Source organism: Equus przewalskii, chromosome 3, assembly GCF_037783145.1.
Source record: "Equus przewalskii isolate Varuska chromosome 3, EquPr2, whole genome shotgun sequence".
Lineage (NCBI taxonomy): Eukaryota > Metazoa > Chordata > Mammalia > Perissodactyla > Equidae > Equus > Equus przewalskii.
Genome location: NC_091833.1, coordinates 52505436 through 52525343, shown reverse-complemented (window position 1 = coordinate 52525343; position 19908 = coordinate 52505436). Strand labels below are relative to the sequence as shown.

Here is a 19908-nt window from a genome sequence, read left to right as displayed (position 1 = left end):
CATAGAGTCATTTCTGTTGGAAAACTGGTATTTGAGGAAGATATTTGGAAAACCTTAGATGAAATGAGGTTTAAGGTGAATATAACACCATCACATTTTGTAAATTTGACATTCTGGATTTCTAGAAGAAAAAATACAGAAAATTTTTGTATCAAGGAAGATATACATTTTAGACTCCCAAACCTTTAAACATATTGTTCCCATTTTATCTACACACAGGGGCATAGGATCAGGGTTCTGTTATTTTCTAGACTCTGAAGTTGTATAAAAAGACCCACATACTTTAAAGCACGTTCATGAATGAATATTTACTGAAGAGCTTTCACATGAGGCTCTAAGGATAGAGCGCAGTGCCAGGCTAGGGTATATAAAAAGAAGTGTGGATGTGGTGACCAGAAAACTTAGATTTTTCTAGGATGGCTATACTTGGAAGTACTCTCTATTAGTCACCGGAAGGTTCTAGAAATACGTTAGTATCCAAACTCCATCTCCAAACTGCTTGCCTCTTATACTTAAAAGTGCAAAAAAATCCTGCAACAGTGCATGTGTTTGGATGTTTTGGTTAGGAATATGTATTTCCCAGAAAGTATTAAACAAGCTTCCTGTGCTTGTAACCCTCAGAAAAAAGGAAAAGTTTAACCAAGATTCTTGAGCTGTGATCAGCGTTTATCAACAAGCATTTCGCTTTAACGGGAAACCCGGTTCCTTCGCTGGGGGATCAGATCGCACCATGAGTGGTGCAGTTACAGATTGCCCTGCGGTCCATCACAACTCTTCATGTACAAAGACTCGCCACTGTTCCGTGTGTTCCCAACGGTCAGTCCTCGAACCCTAGTTGGTTAACCTACAGAAAGGGAGTCCAGGAGAGAGATGTGGAGCAGGAATAGAGAAGGACAGCCAGGACCTAAGTGTGACCCTGGGGTACCAGGGAAAGGTGGGAGGTCTGAACGGCTGGCAATGAGTGCCTCTGCACAGTGCTGCAGCTACCCCAGGTGCATCCCACCCTCAGGCGTGCCCTGGACGATGGAGATGAAAGAAGGGATGAAGTCTCTCAACAAAGGTTTGCTCATCACTGAAGCTGAGGGACCTACAGCGTTTGGGCACCGAGAGGCTAAGCTCTTGGTCTTCCTCTCCAGGTTCCTGCTGGTGGTCGGAGCAGCAGTGCAGGGCCGGTCCTAGGCATTCCCATGGAATGTAGTCCCATCACAGCACTTCTCATACGCACCTCTCTAACCCAAACCACCACTGCTGTTCCGTGAACTACCACAAGAGCTTCCTACGTGGCCTTCTGCTCCTCATTTGGCTCTGCTATGATGTGTGTGTGTGACTGCAGCCAGAAAGATCTCCATGCTTTTTTTTTTTTTAATAAAGATTGGCACCTGAGCGAACAACTGTTGCCAAGCCAATCTCCTTTTCTTTTTTTCTGCTTTTTCTCCCCAAATCCCCCAAGTACATAGTTGTATATTTTAGTTGGGGCCTTTTTCTTTTTTTTTGGTGAGGAAGATTGGTCCTGAGCTAACATCTGTTGCCAATCTTCCCCCTTTTTTTTCTCCCTTAAGACCCAGTACATAGCTGTATATCCTAGCTATAAGTCATTCTAGCTCTTCTATGGGGGACGCCACCACAGCACGGCTTGCTGAGCAGTGTGTAGGCTGTGCCCAGGATCTGAACTGGTGAGCCCTGGGCTGCTGAAGCAGAGAGCATGAACTTCACCACTCGGCCATGGGGCCGGCTCCCAGAATGATCTTTAAAGTTTAAATAGGATCATATCGTTTCGCTGATTAAAGTTAGCATTGGATTCCTGCTGGCCTCGGGATGACACCCATCTCTGTGCATGCTGGGGCCCCCAAGGCCCTGTCTGTTTCCCTGACTGTGCTCTTCTCGTCCTCCCACCAGGTCTTGTGCAGGTCCAGGAAAGTATGCCCTGCACGAGTCTTCAAGGGAAAATTCTCTCTGAACAACAAAATTTCCATTTATCTGGTCGTAAATGGGAGGAGTAAACAATAATCTAGGAACCTACGGGGTGATATTTACTGTCCTTTATTAAAAACAGTCTAAACTTAATTATTACATGATATGGTTCTCTACCATCTAAAGAAACATTACAGAGCTTAAAACATGAAACAGAGAACATCAATGATAAGAAAAGAACATCCATACCTGTTTAGGGATCTGACCGAAGTTATTAATGAACCCTATGGTGGCTGTTTCCTTTAGTGGGTCATTTATGTTGTAGATATCTACTTGACCCTCATAAAAAAGATGATGGAAGACATTTACAGCTTCTACTGCAGCAGGGCCTTGCTGTTTATAGCCAAAGATTAAGTCAATCCACTCATGCAGATGGGCACTCACGTAATCACATTCCAAAGCCTGTAATGTCAAAACACAGGCTCAGTCACTGGTTGACATTTATGACTTGCTCAGAAAGTAAAAGAATTGGCCAGTGGCCAATAGGAACTAAAATAACTAAAACCCATAAAAACAGTATTAGTAACTTGAACAAACAGGTGATACGTTGCTCAAGGCCTACTCTTCGTATTGTTGTCACTGGCCCAGTGAAATCCAAGTTCACCTGCAAAGGGCACTCCCATTACCTCGCGGTGGACTCGGATGAATTCTCGTGGGTCCCCCTTGGCCCAGGGTGGAAGGATAACATCTCCAAGCTTGGTGCCATTTTGTTTACAGCCTGTGGGTACATTAAAACAAATGAAAAAGTGAGCTAAATAGTAGCTTCATATGAAAGTACCAGAGAAATAGTGGGTTAGATTCATTACCAGCACTATGAAATTTTACCACCAGAAAGGACCCTCAGAGATCATCTGATCTGGCATTTCTCTAAGACTGCTCCTTAGAGCATTCCCTCAGAGAGAGTTGTCAAATGTTAGCCAAACTGAGGGGCCCTCACGGTCAAATGACTTCAGGAAATGCTGAGTTATGCAGAATGAAACACGTCTCTTCCCGCAAGACTCCTAAGGGGCACTGTTCTTCTCTAGGACGGGTATCAGACACGACGTTTCTGAAATTTAACTGACCACAGGACTCCTTAGTGAAACACTTCATGTGGCTACTGTTTAGAGTTCTGGAAAAAATGCTCAAATTCAATCCCCTTAAGACGGCTCATTTGAAGGGCCATTAATTTCCCTAAACTCTTCTTTTGTTTAGGCTTTTCCAGAACGCTTAAAGCTTGGTGAGTCATCAGCAGTTACCCAGGACTGAATTTCTTGTCTTAATGTTTTGACAAAATTTTGCCGTTCACATAGGGGAGGTTGTTGAAAGAATACCTCAAATTGAAAGATATTTTCTATTTGAATTCTCTCTCTGCTTAAGAGGAAATGAAAGTATCACAGTCTACTAGAGATATTTGTAATGCATGTGGTTTCACGTATTTCTGATTCTTAAATCTTGAGAGAGCTCTGTAGAACTAACAGGTATTTTGCTGTAAGGATTCTCACTAAAAAAAGAAAATCCGAAACATAACTTTTTGCTATTAGTATATCGTTTAACAGAAAAACACATTTGGAAAGAGTATGGGGCCACCCGGCAGAAACGAAAACATGCAGTTGGGATAATGCATTCCAAGAGGTGTTCATGCCCCGTAAACTGGCATTTTAAATCACAGCCAGAGAGTCTCGAAAATACTAAAGAAACTCTTTGCTATGAAACCTATCCACAACGAAACACATTAAATGGGACTGGCATCTAAGGAGACAGGTTTTTTTTCTTCTCTTTTTCTGAAACAACACCAAAAAGTTCGCTTTAGCTTACATAGTTTTCTTAGGTACAAATCAGAGGATCATTGTAAAAATGACTCCAAAAACAATAATGCTGACTCACCAGCTTAACAGCAGTCGGTTAGATAAATAGTAGCATCACCAATTTTCATAGGGAAGTGCAGTCGTCCAAATTTTAGAACACAAAGGTGCTTCCAAGTGAGCACCAATAAAAATATTTCCTTTAGAAACAATCCTATTTTCATCATTGTTATTTGATGGCTTATTTACAATGTAATATTAAGTGAGAGACACAAAAATCAGTTTATTGTTTAAAGGAATGTCTTGACTTGGTTGGAAAAATTACCATGACTTAAGAAAACAATAAAACAATCAAGTTTTTACAAACCCTCCCCTGCTTCACACCCTCACTCTAGTCCCCTTGAAATGCCCTCTTGACACCTAATATTTTTTTTTAAGGTAAGCTTTTGGGTGAGGAAGATTGGCCCTGAGCTAACACCTGTTGCCAATCTTCCTCTCTCCAATTTTTCCTCCCCAAAGCCTCAGTGCATAGCAGTTTTTCCTAGTTGCAAGTCATTCTAGTTTTTCTATGTGGGATGCCACCACAGCATGGCTTGATGAGCAGTGCATAGGTCCGCTGATGTGGAGTGTGCAAACTTAACCATTCCCTAATTTTTTGATAATAGGAAGCAAGTAATAATCACCAGGCTATACAGGTTTAACCTGCTTTTCAAAATTTTGCTCATAATTCCTAAAAAACTGTGTGATATATTTTATCAGCACTATCTACAATTTTAAAATGTCATTTAAAGGGAAGGGTTTGTAGAAAACTCTGGTCAAATTCTGCTACTCTGCAGCTCCCCTCCATGTACATCCAAGGGTGTGAGGTCAAGAAGACCAGGGATGGGGGCCCGGTGGTGCAGTGGTTAAATTTGCATGCTCCTCTTCGGCAGCCTGGTGCTTGCAGGTTCGGATCCTGGGTGCGGACCTAGCACCACTCGTCAGGCCATGCTGTGACAGCATCCCACATAAAATAGAGAAAGCTTGGCAATAGATGTTAGCTCAGGGCCAATCTTCCTCACAAAAAAAGAAAAAAAGAAAAAAAAGAAGACCAGGGGTGAAGGTACTCATCCCAGAACTAGGGAAAAAAGCCAAGTTCTCTTTCTTTTAAATCATTTACTTTCTTTTCTGGGTGGAGAGCCAAACAGCATTTTGTTTTGTTTTTTTTTTCTTTTTATTGAGGCAAAATTCACATACCATAAAATTAACCATTTTCAAGAGAACAATTCAGTGGCATTTAGTACATTCACAATGTTGTGCAACTACCACCTCTATCTAGTCCCAAAACATTTTCATCACCCCAAAAAGAAACCTTGTATCTGTTAAGCAGTTGCTCCCCATTCCTCTCACCCCTCCACTCCTGGTAACCACCAATCTGCGTTCTCTGTGTATGGATTTACCTGTTCTCGATATTCCATAGAAATGGAATCATACATCATGTGACTTCTGTGTCTGGCTTCTTTCACTTTGTGTAATGTTTTTGATGTTCTTCTACATTGTAGCATTTATCAGTACTTCTATGGCTGAGAAACATTCCATTTTATGTACATCCCACAATTTGTTTATCTACTGATAGACAGGTGGGCTGTTTCTACCATTTGGCTATTGTAAATAATGCTGCTACGAATGTACGAGTACATGTACCTGTTCGATCCCTGTTTTCAGTTCTTTTGAACATATATCTCAAAGTGGAATTGCAGGCTCATGTGTTAATTCTCTCTTTTAACTTTTTTTTTTTTTTAAAGATTTTATTTTTTTCCTTTTTCTCCCCAAAGCCCCCCGGTACATAGTTGTATATTCTTTGTTGTGGGTCCTTCTAGTTGTGGCATGTGGGACGCTGCCTCAGCGTGGTTTGATGAGCAGTGCCATGTCCGCGCCCAGGATTCGAACCAACGAAATACTGGGCCGCCTGCAGCAGAGCGGGCGAACTTAACCACTCGGCCACGGGGCCAGCCCCCTCTCTTTTAACTTTTTGAGGACCCCCTAAACCGCCTCCTGCAGCAGCTGACCCGTTTACAGTCCCATCAGCAAGGCACGAGGGTTGTGAATTTCTCCACATCCTTGCCAGTCTTTGTTATTTTCTGTTTGTGTGAGTTTTTTTCATTATTGCCATCTCAGTGGGTGTGAATTGGTACCTCACTGTGGTTTTGATTTGCATTTCCCTAATTACTAATGATACTGAGCATCTTTTCATCTGCTTATTGGCCATCTGCACAATTCCTTTGGAGAAATGTATATTCAGGTCCTTTCATTTTTCACTTGGGTTGTTTACCTTTTTGTTGTTGAGCAGTAAGAGTTCTCTGTAGTCTGGATACTAGACCGTTATAAGATACACTCATGCATGGCTTAACAATGGAAATATGTTCTGAGAAATTCGTCATCAGGTGATTTTGTCACTGTCTGAACATCATAGAGTGCACTTACGCAAACTTAGATGGTATAGCCTATTACACACCTAGGCTACATGGTACAGCCCATTGCTCCTAGCCTTAAATCTGTACAGCATGTTACTGTACTAAATGCTATAGGCAACTGTAACACAATGCTAAGTATTTGTGTATCTAAACACAGACAAAGAAGTATGGTATAAAAGATAAAAATGGCACACCCGTATAGGGCTCTTACCATGAATGGAGCTCGCAGGACTGGAAGTTGCTCTGGGTGAGTCAGTGAGTGCGTGGTGAGTGCACGTGAAGGCCTAGGACATTCCTGCACACTACTGTAGACTTTATAAACACTGGACACTTAGGCTACACTAAATTTATAAAAAAATTTTTCTTTCTTCAATAATAAATTAAACTTAGCTTACTGTAACCTTACAAATTTTTGATTTTTTAAACTTTTTGTCTCTTTTGTAATAATACTTAGCTTAAACACAAACACATTGTACAAAAATATTTTCTTTCTTTATATCCTTATTCTATAAGCTTTTCTCTATTTTTAAAATTTTAACATTTTTTTACTTTTTAAAGTTTTTTATTAAAACTAAGCCACACACACACACATTAGCCTAGGCCTACACAGGGTCAGCGTCATCAATATCAGTCTTCCACTTCTACATCTTGTCCCACTGGAAGGTCTTCAGGGGCAGTAACATGCATGGAGCTGTCATCTCCCATGATAACAATGCCTTCTTCTGGAACATCTCCTGAAGGACCTGCCTGAGGCTCTTCCTGAGGAGGGGTCACGCTTTAGAAATACGTCCATGGTGGTTTGCTTGGTTTGTTTCTTTTCTTCATCATAGATTTGCTTGTAAGCAGATAATGCACCATGAACATTCCTCTCTATTAATGCAAACCTTTGGTATTGGGGTCCATGTTTTCAAACTTTTTAAGGAACTTGTTGAGGTCTACAAAAGCTTCTGAAAACCCTTCACTGTGAATTTTCTTTTTTTTTTTTTTTTTTTTACTTCTCCTGCAGTTCCCTTTTCTTCTGTCTATTTTTCAGCTATGTGTTCTTGTTCCAGTTTCAACAACTCCCCGTCAGTCAATCACTCAGGAACCGCCTCTAGGAGCTCCTCAGTGTCATCCTCATCCACATATAGGTTAAAGTTGTCTGCATCTCAACCACAGCCTTGCTGATTTTTGCCACCTCCTCATCCTTGGCAAATCCTTTGAAGTCATGGACAAACCTCTTGAGTGTCTACTTCCAGATGCACTAGGCGATAGGAATTTTTCAGCTCCATTATAATTTTATGGGACTACCATTGTACACGTGGTCTGTCACTGAGCAAATCGTCATCATGCAGCACATGACTGTATCTCATTTGCAAATATTTTCTCCCATTCTGTACGTTTTCTTTTCACTTTCTTCATAATGCCCTTGGATGCAGAATTTTTAAATTCTGATTGAGTGCAATTTATATTTTTTTGTTTTTGTTGCTTGTGCTTTAGATATTCTATCTAAGAATCCACTGTCAAATACAACATTATGAAGATTTTACTCAGAATTTCTTCTAAGTATTATGGCTTAAGCTCTTTTATGCAAATAGTGTTTTTTAAAGTGTGTGATTTCATGAAGAGAAGATGATTTGTTATGAAGGTGAGCATGAGAAAAATACATAACCCTTCTTTTATTTACTTATTTATTAAAAGTGAATCCTTTGGCTGGGTTTGTAAGTGGTCTGGCAAGAACATTTTTGCAACATAGGTTATTCTAACGGATCCAGTGTTTCTGAAGGTTGAGTGTCCCTATTTCCTTCTGCACCTCTCCATATTTGTCTCTTTGAAAGTGATGTCGCCAGGGAAGAGAGTAGCATTCTCCAAAGGTGAATTTAAGTGAAAAAAATGAAACACTAACGTGCATCCATATTAAAATGCTGGAATACACCTGTTTTTCCCTGTTCACCATCTATCCTAGTCCTTTGAGGAACCATTCACTCCCTCCAGTTCTAAGTCATAGAACTTGGTGTTGTCAGCTGCTCAAAGGTGAGCTCCAGGCCAGATGAGAGGTAATGAGACTCAATTTCAGGACTTTTACTGGGGCTCTCGAAAGTCTTATTTTTCCCAGTGGACTTGGAGCTATAACTTCACAAGGTTAAAACTGCTGATGGACAATTAAGTAAAAATTGTTTTTAAAAAGTTAAAGAAAAATCACTCAAATGTATTAGATATGAATATTTCCCTGAATTTTCTGTTGATGAAACTTTCTGAGGTAGTATAGTAATGATTTATAAGTTGAACTCTTAAATACAGCATAAAACAGGGGATATGAAAAAAATGGGAACACAGAACAATATTTGGCAGGATTATTCTAAAGTAGAAACAATGGAATTTTGATATGTTTTAAAAGAAATAGCCAGAAACACAGATCAGCAAACTGTGTTCCAAGAAAGTGGAGCCAAAGTCAAATCTCCTTCCTGTAACTGTTAGACAATATACACGGAGCAGAGTGCTGATGATTTTCTCCTTTGATAAATGTTGCTTTGGTCCTGCTTTTCTAGAAAAAAAAGACCCTAACAGGTAAAGAAGAGGGATTTACCAAGCTATTCTGAAATTCTAATTTTAAGACATATTAGCATACAAGCCGAGAATGCCTCAAAACTAAAACAATACATGAAAAATTTGGATACACCACTCTTGGCTATTAATGGGCTTCAACTGTAATAATCTTCAAATAAATTTTCACCTCGCCTTCGTTTTCACTGAAATAACATTCTGACCATTAGATGTAATCTTTGTCAATTATAAATGTTTCGCAAACTCTAGGTTTGAGATAGCTATTTTGGGGTATAAATCTATTTTTCTTTTTATATTTAATCACACAAACCCAATCATAGTAAATAAACAGCAGCTGAAACCAGAAGGACATCTTGTCAGTGTCTGCTGCAGACAATCTTCAGAAAAGTGACTTGCTTCTGTGCGTCTTTCCCTGCCTAACGTTGCTAAGACAGTGCCACAGTTCTACGTACCTAGATCAAAATTGTTGGAATTGAACAGGAATTCTGGTAAGTAAAAAAATTCTGGGATAAGTTCTTTTACGTCTGCCATGTTGTGCTTTGACGCTGAATACCAGGCCTCGCGCACACTGTGAAACATCCGGTCAGCCAGGTCAAAGTGGCCTCCCTGTGGGCAGAATGAGAAGGCACCTCTCTGTTAGAGAACCACCCCACCTCGCAGCTTCTCTCAAGCTCAAGGGCTGGAAAACCCCACATACATATGTTTGATGACATTTCAATTTCCCATCATCCTATGTCAAATACACATAATTTTAAATAATTACAAAAAGAAAATTAATCTAATTCTCTTTGGGGTACTCCCTACAAAGGGTGCTCAGTGTATCTGTCTTGCAATCGAAGTGAAATCCAAATATAAAGACTTTAAAAAGTCATTAAAAAAACACTAGTTTTTAGAGAGGGCGCGAGACTATAATGAGATAGGAGTTCTTCCATAGTTTGATGAAGCTCTCCTAAAAAGAGATTCTAATGTAGTCATCTATAGTTGGAAATGTTCAAGTTATATATGCGTTTGACTAATTTTATAAATTAACATGACACTCAAGTTCTCATACCAACGAGAACTACGTGGACAACTAGGAAGGTGATCAAAAGTTATAGATTAATAAAACAAATTCAAACAGCAAAGGGATTTCTTTTGCTTACAGAGCCTCACAGATACACTACCCTCTTCTTCAGTCAAACTCCCTGTGCTGTGTTTTAAGTGCAAACAGTATGTTCGTCTTCATGATGAAGCTCACTGTGGGAAAATGCCAAAGTCCACACAAAGGCCGCCAACGCCTGCCACAATCTGGCCTCTGTTACCTCTCTGACCGCATCCCCTGTGACCTTCCCCTGCACTTACTCTGCTCCAGACACAGTGGCTTCCTGGCTGTTCCTCAAACGCCTCAGGCACATGCCTAACTTAGGGCCCTTGCACGGGCTGCTCCCTCTGCCTGGAACACACTTTCTCCATATATTGGCCGAGCACGGCCCTCATCTCCTTCCGGTTTTTGTGCAGAAATCACCTTTGCAAGGAGACCCACTCTGACCACTCTATTTAAAACTGCATCCTGCACCTCCCATCCCGACACTTCCCACCCTCTTTCCCTGCTCTCTATTTTTTTGATAGCTTTTATCACACTCTAAAGCACTTTACAATATACTTAATTATTATGTGTGTCTGTCTCCTTCAACTAAAATATATAAGCTCCATAAGGCAGGGCTTTCGTCTTTATTCACTGATATCCTCCAAGCATCTAGTACAGTGCCTGGCATACAGTAGGTATTCCAAAAATATTTGCTGAATAAATGAAAGAGAATGTAGAGAAAAGCAATTATAATAAAGAAGACAGCAAATGAGTTAGGCTCTATTACTCTTTTTTGAATGTTTGTTGAATTCAACCAGTTAAGGCTGGAAAGCATATGCCATTTGCTTATTTGACCCAAGGACCCTGGCACCTGTTTATTGTAAACAAATTCTAACTTTATTCATAAATTTTGGTCCAGTGAAATTCTACTTTAATTATGTTTGAATACTTTTGTGACTAAAACGTCACAGGGCTTCTTGTAAGGCAAGATAACAACATTAAAAAAAAACCCCAACAATTTTAAATAGGAAGGCAGCTTCAATAAAATGGAAAAATTCTAAATTTAGAGTTTTACCTGTAGTCTCAAGAATATCTGTGTGAAAGGCTCCATCCTTACTAGGTATGAAGCCACAATCATTGCAGATGAGTAGTGGGTGCCATAGTGGTAGGCAGGAGTTTCTCCTGTTCAAGAAAATTAAAGCACAATCGAAAACAAAAGAGTAAATACAAAAACTAAAATTGATGTTAATTAATAGGCTTGAAAATGCCAAAGTATGTGACAACTGTGACACTAAAAGCAGTTAGTACTGGCATTTGTAGCATGAAAATTTTACGACGACCCAGCTACCCCTCACTTACATGTTTGGCAGTGATCCAAAGTAAGTATAATTCAATGCGTTTCCCCCCAAAAGTAGTACATGTGGCAATTCATGTTTTGAGGCTTATTGTAACAGATATCACTTAACAGCAAACCATCTTCCACTAAAGCAGGATATTGACGTATAGCTGCGTTTTATTAGGTTCTGGCTTTGCGATGATCCATATCTCTAAACTGTCTATGAATATTATGCAATTTTTATTATATATACTCTCCTTGGCAGGGAAAAAAAAAAGAGTCCACACAGGGAATATTGTTAGGCTTAGGTTTTTTTCCCTTTATTTGTTTTGCCTGTTTGAGGGGGATACGTGAGAAACATTAAACATAATAAATAATAAGTAAACTGTATAATGTTTTAGAAGGTAATTATGACTATTTTTTTTAATGCAAAAGGGTGCTTAAAAAAAATTAAAAGAAAGTCAATAAGGGAAAGCGTAGTTTCTGGCCTAAACACGGTTAGAGATAAAGGCAGGTTACGATGGGAAATTTCTGCCCTATACGAAGCAGACATACTAAGTTTTCTGCCAGTACCTGACAAGCTACCTACATAAAGCCTTCTCAGCATGGCCATCGGTTGGCATGCAAAACCTGATTTTTCTACTCTGAGAGTTGTATATATACGTGCATATATAACATATATAGATGTAATGATACATAAGCAATTTGGGGAAAGACACAAATTGTGGATGTCAGACCACTAAACGATGACTTACTGTTGAAACTTAGGTACAAAGTCCAATGACAAGAAAAGTTACTTACCATTAGGATCTTCCCAGTCTTTATACCGCTTCTTATATTGAGCTAATCGTTCATCTGTCTGTGCTCCCATTGGCTTAGCCAGGTTTCTAAATGTCTTGGGATTAGTAAGATCTACCTCCTAAAATACAAAATAAGACCCAATTCCAAGTTACTATACACCCTCTATTCTCACCAGTGTAGATACAGTGGCTATAGCAGACAATGATGATTTACACACATGCTGGTAAATGTGAGGTCACACTGGCAGAAGTGGACCCCACAACAATGCTATCTATGTACCTACTGCTTATCCGTACTTTACAGACAGCATGTGGCAGTTTGTTAATTGATTCAGTTTGAAGACAACGGCTTTGGAAACAATGTGTTCACAGAGGAAGGCATTCAGGATCTAGGTCTGGAGATGAGGAATAAGAGGGAAAGTCCTTCCCAGTCTTGGCAAGGACACAGCAGGACACTGTGGACACAAAAGCTTCCATTCATCTGTATCCTCCAACACCCACATAACTCTGGAGGATCAAATCTCTCCCTGTTCTTTTCCCTTCCTCTCCTGTTTGCCTCCAACTTCACTTCTGAGCATCTTCTTCTTAGAGGTGATCGGAAAGTGAAATAAACTAGAGCACTCAGTGATTTGTTCATCTCTAAAAGACAACACCATACCAGATCAAGCGACTTCCAAATGAGATGGAATCCTTCAGTCCACCAGAGATTATTTTAAAAGCTCATCTCTAGCTGACCTAATTCACATATTTAAAAGGAAACCAAAATTTACTTCCTGAGGGTTTTAAAAGTAGAAATTTGAAATATGTACCCATGGGATACTTAATTTTTGTCCTTTTTACAGGACATCCTGACCAACCAATTTTGCTAAACTTGTATTTTAAAGGTTTTGGGTGGGAGAAAGTGATCCACGTTTACGAATGTAAGTCAAGTTAGTACATTTGTCCTCTCAAAATCTATATGCAAAATAACTCATTTATACTTTTTTGGTTAAATTCAGCAAACATTAAAGTGTATACTAAGTACCAGGCTTTGTTCTAGAGATGGGGAACTGAGAGATACATAAGACAGTCTTTGTGCTCAAGGATCTCAGAGTTGAGTAGGGTCAGACAAAAATCATGACTACAATATGCTGTAAAAGAAAAGCACCACGATGCAGCCACAAGGCAGTGTGGGAACAGAGGAAGAAGAAAGAGGAGAGAGAGGACAGACGGTGCCCCAGAGGTGACACTTGAGTGTGTCCTGCAAGATGAAATGGAACTCGCCAGATGAATTTGTAAGCGGGAGAGAAGATGTGCATGGCACTGGGGAGAATTCCAGATGGGGAGGGTAGCTGAAAGGCACGAGAGGCAATGGGGAGCCCAAAAGAGCAGTCCTGGGAGCTCAGGAGGGACATAGACGGAGGAGCTACTTTGTAAAGGGCACCGTGCTGACGCTTTTAAACTCCTAAATCGTGATGATGATTCACCGAATAACTTTCACCAGAGGATGACTCAGTTAGATTCGTGTTTCTGCAGTGGAGGACACAGTGAAGGAAGGCAAGACCAGAGCAGGAAGTCTGTTAGGAGGCTACGGCAACAATCCAGTGAGAGATCTGCTGACATGGCATCCTGGCAATGCAGATGGAGACAAAAGAAGAGACTAGAAAGACATTTAAAGGCAGACACGCCTTGGCCACTGGGTAGACATGGGCAGTAGGAAAATGAGTGTAATTTCCAGCCTGTACGACAGCATGCTAACAGCGCCATTTCCTGAGCTGAGGAATTGTGAGTGAGGGTCAGAAGTGCATTAGGGGAATGAGGGAGAGAACTGAAGGTTCAGGAGTGGGACCTGGGAGGTTCCTATGAGACAGAGACTCAAGTGCAGATTGATACAGCTCTCCATTCCCTTCTCACAAAAGTGCATTCTTTGTGGGCTTCATGTCTCTTTAAAATCTACATTTTCTTGTGAATTTCTCTGATTGACTGAAAGGAAAAGTACTTTCATTTTATCAGTCTTTACTACTGACCTCTTCTTCTCCTTCTATTAATTTAATGCATATGTAGGTATACATATTGATACACAGATCCACACATTGAATGCACTCACATACGTCTGTGTATATAAGGCAGATTTCATTCCTTCTTTAAACTAAAGTTCTCTGAGGACAGAAGCTTTCTCTTTCATTCTAATACGCTGATGTATAAAACTTCTGGAAAAACAAATAGACTTGATTCTAGTGAATGAGAAGGCCTAATGAGTTTTCAAATGGTTAATCTTTCTTTTTTTTGGTTTATTCAGGCCTAAGCTTCCCTTATTTTTCCTGGTACTGGTTTATTTCAGAACTAATCAGGCCTCTATGAGCTAGTAGGCAAAAGAAGACAGGAAGGAGAACATTTATACGCATCCGTTTTGGTTCTGATTTTGAACCCTAAGTCATGTACATGTTGAATTGCTGGAACTGCTCTCCCAAGGCTTCTCGGAATGACAAAAAATTCCTCCTATGTGACAGGAGCATTTTGCAGAAGAGTCCCTTCACCTTCTTCTAGCAAACAATTCAAACAATAGAGCTAACCAGATTTTACTGATTGAATGTGGGATGTGAGGAAAAAAAGAAAAGTTGAGGATACTTCTAAAGCTTTTGGCCTTAGTAACTGAATAAACGGTTGTCTAATTGCAGGTGCCACTTACTGAGACGGAGAACCTGGAACAGAAGCAGGTTTGGTTGGGGAAAAACAGGAATTTGGTTTTGGTCACGCTGAATTTGAGGTGTATTAAATATTCAAGTGCAGCCGGCGCATAGGCAGTTGGTTATACAAGTACGGAGCTCCAAGGAGAAAGATTTGGGTTGTAGATACAAATTTGGGAGTCCCTGGCACTTTGAAGGTAAATTGAAACCACAAAACAATTCTAAGTACAAAGAAAGATTCTGACATCCAGCAGTGGATACAATTAATTAGCACTTAAAGAATCCAAATAGGTATTATGAGTTAAGATCTAAGAAGTTGGTCAGTTACCCAAACTTTGTACAAGTCCAAGCTAAAACTCTTCTCATCTTTTTGGTATAAGTGCCCATTGAGAAAATTAAATTACAAAGCAAATAAAACATTTGAGCAATTGCAATATCTTTAAATTACTTTTGAAAATGTGTTCTACTTACACAAAATGATTTGAGATTTACCTCTGAGTCGTAATCTGCAAGGATCCAGGGGAAGACGGGATACTGCATGAGGTCATTATACGACCTGCCAGCCAAAGTGTTCAAGTGCATCAGATACTGGAAGTTGCTGATTTCACCTCTCTTGGGAAAAGTAAGTAAAGAATCATTTTAGGATAATCAATTATTTCTACTGCGTTCATTTTTAAACATTTTATATGCAAAACAAGGTAAAAGACAGTTTCTTTTTTACAGATTTCAGAACAAAAGATTTTTTCCTAAAAATAACAAAAATAAAACATTTTTTTCTATGGTATATATTTTACAGATTATTAAAGTGCTTTTAACTGTATGACTTATATCATCTAACTACAAATTATGAAGGTAGCTTACCTCCCATCTCTGAGTTACAGACTTCTCTCCAACCAAAGTGCTAAGCAACCCAGATCTAAAAACAACAGATATTTAATTAAGTATATAGTAGACAATATGATTTTAGATCTGAGTAACTATAAAGTTGACAAATTTTAAGTCATCTGGTCCAGGAATTTTTCAAACTATGGAGGACCTATTGGTGGGTCATGGAATCAGTTTAGTGGGTTGCAATCAGCATTTTGAAACATGAAACGATATAGAACTGAACTGAAGGAAACAGAGAACACCGGAAGGCATCACATATAGTAAGGGGAAAGAATTTTCAGTGAATTTTGTTTCAGTATTTGTATTCAGTATTTTGTATTCAGTTTGTGTGTCCTGGGATGCCATGTAGTATACGTTTTTCACTGTGGGCTAGGCCAAAAGACTTTGGAAAACACTGATCTAGTCCAATCTTCTACCTTTTACAATAATTCCTATGTAAACGGATTTAAAAATATTAAATTGGAATAACTGAAATAGTATACAATATTTTGTACATAGTAGGCAAACAGCACATTTCCTAAAAGATATGTTGAAAAAGTGAATGAAAATATGACTGCATTATGACAAGAAAGTCATTGCTGTTTAGGTCTTTTAAAATTACGGAAGTTTTTTGGATAGCAGACTTTCCTAGAATGCTAAAAACCCTACTTAAGGTTTAAAAGCTTTATAATGTCGATAATTAATAGTTTGAAGACTGTGAATTGGTCACTGAACCAGTAGGAAAGCACTTAACTGTCTATTTTATTGTCTGAAAGGAAATTAATAGATCTGTAAACCTTAGTTCATAAACATATCCAGCTCGATAGTTCAGAGACTACTGTCCACTTGTGGATAAATTCTTGCCATCAGGCAAAGTGAATGGACAGGATTTCTCCCTGGAGAAAGAGCTATGATCCCTCCTCGACTTTATAAGAAAGGGAACAACTGAAAAGACGATTCAAGTTGGAAATGAATTTCTGCTTCTTGCCTTTGAGTTTTAGAAGTTCTTTAAGAACCGCCAACTCAGCAGAGAAAGAAGCAGGAACAACGATACAGCAAGTTGAAGATCATCTAGGCGGGTAGAAGTACTAGCAATTTGCTTACTAACAGAAGAAAGGCTGGATATGCTCTAAGGGAGCCTCGCGCTTCCTGTAACACCACCACAAAGGAGCAGGAACAGAACACGCTTGTGAGGTTAACAGAAGCATACATTTATCATTTTATTTCCCAAACCTCAGCTAAAGAAAAACAGGGGCAACAACTTAAAGAGAATTTAACATATTTAGACGCACGCACACTGGACAAATTACAGAATCCCCGGTAAAGTTTTAAGTCATTTTCTTGTATTCTGTAATAATTAATTTGTAGCCCAAAAGCACTGCTTCTTTTCCAACGCATGATAAAGGGCTACCAGGTTCTGAGTGACTGTGAATGCAGCTGGGTATGTGGATTCCCGCAACAGCTACAATGACTTCCTAAGATTAAAAGCAGCCGAAAAGAGCACAAAGGAACCACTGACAGGTTTGAACACATGAAAACAGAAGTTTAAACGTCAAAAAACAAAATTAAGAGAACTGGGCAATTTACAACAAACATGACAAGCAAAGGAGTAATATATTATTATACAAAAATCCCATACAAATTGATAATAAGAACTCAAAGGAGATGTTACTAGACTTATTGTGCTGGTCATTTCACAAATATTGAATCATTATATTGCATACCTGAAATTAATATATTGTTATAGACAACTGTATCTCAAAAAAAATCAAACTACCACCACCACCAACAAAAAAGAACTCAGGGGAAAAATGGGCAAAAGTTATGAATAATTCACAAATGATGATTTTAAATGACTAACAAACATATACAGTACGCAAGATTACTACTAATAAAAGAAATGCACATTTAAAAACTGAGAAAGCATTTTACAAAATTGGTAAAAATAAAAAAAGTAAATAAAAAAATTGGCAAGCATCTATGGAGACAAGCAAATTGATCCACTAATGGTGGAATCTAAACGTGTATAATTTTTAGGAAAATCAATTTGGTTTTGTGTATCAAGAGCCTTAAAATTCATACCCTTTATTTTACTAAAGGGATGTTATCCTAAAAAAATGAAGAATCACACGTGCATTACTATAACGAGGAAACCTGATAAAGAAGAAACATGCAAAAATAAGTGGTCATGCTTTATATATATGATGGATAGGTAGTAAATAAAAATAATGTTTCTGAAGAACTTTTTGAAAGTACAGGGAAATATTTACATATAACACTGAATGGAAGATGTCGAATAAAAATCTGCATTTGTAGTACGAACGCAATTATGTGCATGGGAATAGATGTGTGCTTCAAACACCAGAGGGAACTGATCAAAATGTAAGGGCTGATTTGACATGAGTGATTATGCATACATTTTCTTTCTTCTTCCTAGTTTTCATATTTAAAACCACCATTGTAGGGAAACACTCATTAAAACTACCAAATAATACTGCCCAGATGGAAACTTTCCTAATTTCTCTATTAAACTCTAATGTACACGAAGCAAACCTACCCCTGCTCCACACTTGTGTTCGGTCGTTGCCCAGACACAGACTCTGAACTGTCAGTCAGAGACGGCACCACAGCCAAAAACCTGAAAAATTTAAAAATAGCGGAAAATTGGAAATGAAGTCTCAGTCAGGATCGAATGGGAGCCTAGGAAAGATGATTCATTTAAATCGTAATTGTTGCGTTTACCTCTCCATTACCCAGTAAATGGCAGCAAAGGGAATACACTAATTAGAATACTCTGTTACAGAACAGGGCAGAATGAAGACTTCTAAAGCCAAATATAAAGGTCCACAGCAAAATCTATCATTTTGGATTTTTACATATGCTGCCACATTACCAGAAGAAAAATCCCTGCAAGCCTCATTCACAGGAATGGAGTCAACCTAATGAAATCCTGAAGAGTGATGAGCAGCTAACTATTCACGTGACAGCAAGTAATGATGAGAGTTAAACAAATGCTGGGACAGAGACATCACTAAGCAAATAAAGATACATACAAGATAAGAAGCTTTATGTGACACAAAGTTTTTTCAGAGTTGCTCAAAATGTCAACAAATTTTTTTAAAGGAGAAAGAAGTTACGGGAAAATTCTTGGAATGAATGTGCACCTTAACTTGGCATATACAAGGACATTTCTCAGAGAAAGAAAAACTCATCGCCTTTTAGCAACTTCTAGTTATGAAGAGCAAGTAATTTCCTAGCAGTGAAAACAGTATCACCTTTAGAAATTAGTAAGATCGCTAACTAAAATTTCAGTCATTTTACTTAGCGCTTCCCGTATGTGACACGAGTTCCGGATTAGCAATCAACACCCACAAGCCCCGTGTTTGAAGAACCACCCGCATTCCCACGTGCTCAGACATAATGTTCCTGTACTGCAGTGAAGAGCAATGCTCTGGGTATAGTCATTCCCCGTGGAGGGATTTAAAAGACAAAACTTCTCCTCACAGAGGGATTGCCAGATCTAGGCCACTCTTCACAGAATGAGAGCAGCTCTCTCAGATCTACGATCAGTTCATCAAAGCCTTATTATTCACATATTCAACAGAAATATCTTTAAGCACCATGGATATACACTGCTTTTCTTTTAAAATTTTAAAAATAGCTTCCTCAAAATGAAGTATGGTTAGATTAGATTAACTGCTTTATTTGTCTAGGCTACTTTTTCAAGGATGAAGTTATCCAACTTGTCTTCTTCCAACGCCAGACAGAGCTCGTGTGAATATAATTTCCAGGGGCACCCAGTCTCTGCATTCAATAGCAAAGCAGTCTTTGTCTTGTCTCTTTTGGGTAAATATGAAAGAGCCTATTTCGGACTACAAGTGTTATTTTTTAAGCTACAATTTCATGATCCTTTTACATTTAGCGACATAGGACTTAGTGATAAAAGTAGCTTTTGATGATATCTACTATAAATTACCAGAAGGTAAAATGGTATTTCACAACAAAATAGTATAATTTTAAAAGCTACTTAGAAGAATCATGTTTCCAGAGGCTGGCAAAAATGACACTGATATTTTCTTCAAAGGAGTTAATTCACTGATCTAAATTCCAGATTTTTAAAAGATAGCTGAACTGGTCCTGCTCCCTCCCATCTCTTCCCATGACAGCATTACAAAGTGTTCCTAAGAACCAATACCTTTGATAGACTTTATTTCTAATTCCTTTCTGAAAAGCAAGGAGGTAATTCCGTCCATCTCCAGAGAAAACTTCCACAGCAATAGGCTGAAATGATCGGAGAGAAAAACACAAATAAGGTGATCTGTTAACTTTTCCACTACGAATTTCTACAATGTTGAAGATGTTAACTTGTTGACAGAAGAACATTTTTAGAGTCAGGAATTCCTAACAGATTAAATTACAAA

The 19908-nt window shown here is 38.8% G+C and overlaps 1 protein-coding gene across 16 annotated transcripts in view; it reads right to left on the bottom strand.

Moving 5' to 3' along the window:
- WDFY3 (WD repeat and FYVE domain containing 3) overlaps positions 1 to 19908 on the bottom strand; it is a 251531-nt gene that overhangs the window by 21609 nt on the left and 210014 nt on the right. For all 16 annotated transcript variants that reach the window (XM_070612692.1, XM_070612688.1, XM_070612693.1 and 13 more), the window contains 9 exons: positions 19683 to 19768; positions 18045 to 18125; positions 15482 to 15536; positions 15113 to 15232; positions 11956 to 12073; positions 10894 to 11000; positions 9205 to 9358; positions 2598 to 2689; positions 2161 to 2373 (listed from right to left, as the gene is read on the bottom strand). In XM_070612692.1, coding sequence (XP_070468793.1) covers positions 2161 to 2373; positions 2598 to 2689; positions 9205 to 9358; positions 10894 to 11000; positions 11956 to 12073; positions 15113 to 15232; positions 15482 to 15536; positions 18045 to 18125; positions 19683 to 19768 — 1026 coding nt within the window. The remainder of the gene's footprint in view (positions 1 to 2160; positions 2374 to 2597; positions 2690 to 9204; positions 9359 to 10893; positions 11001 to 11955; positions 12074 to 15112; positions 15233 to 15481; positions 15537 to 18044; positions 18126 to 19682; positions 19769 to 19908) is intronic.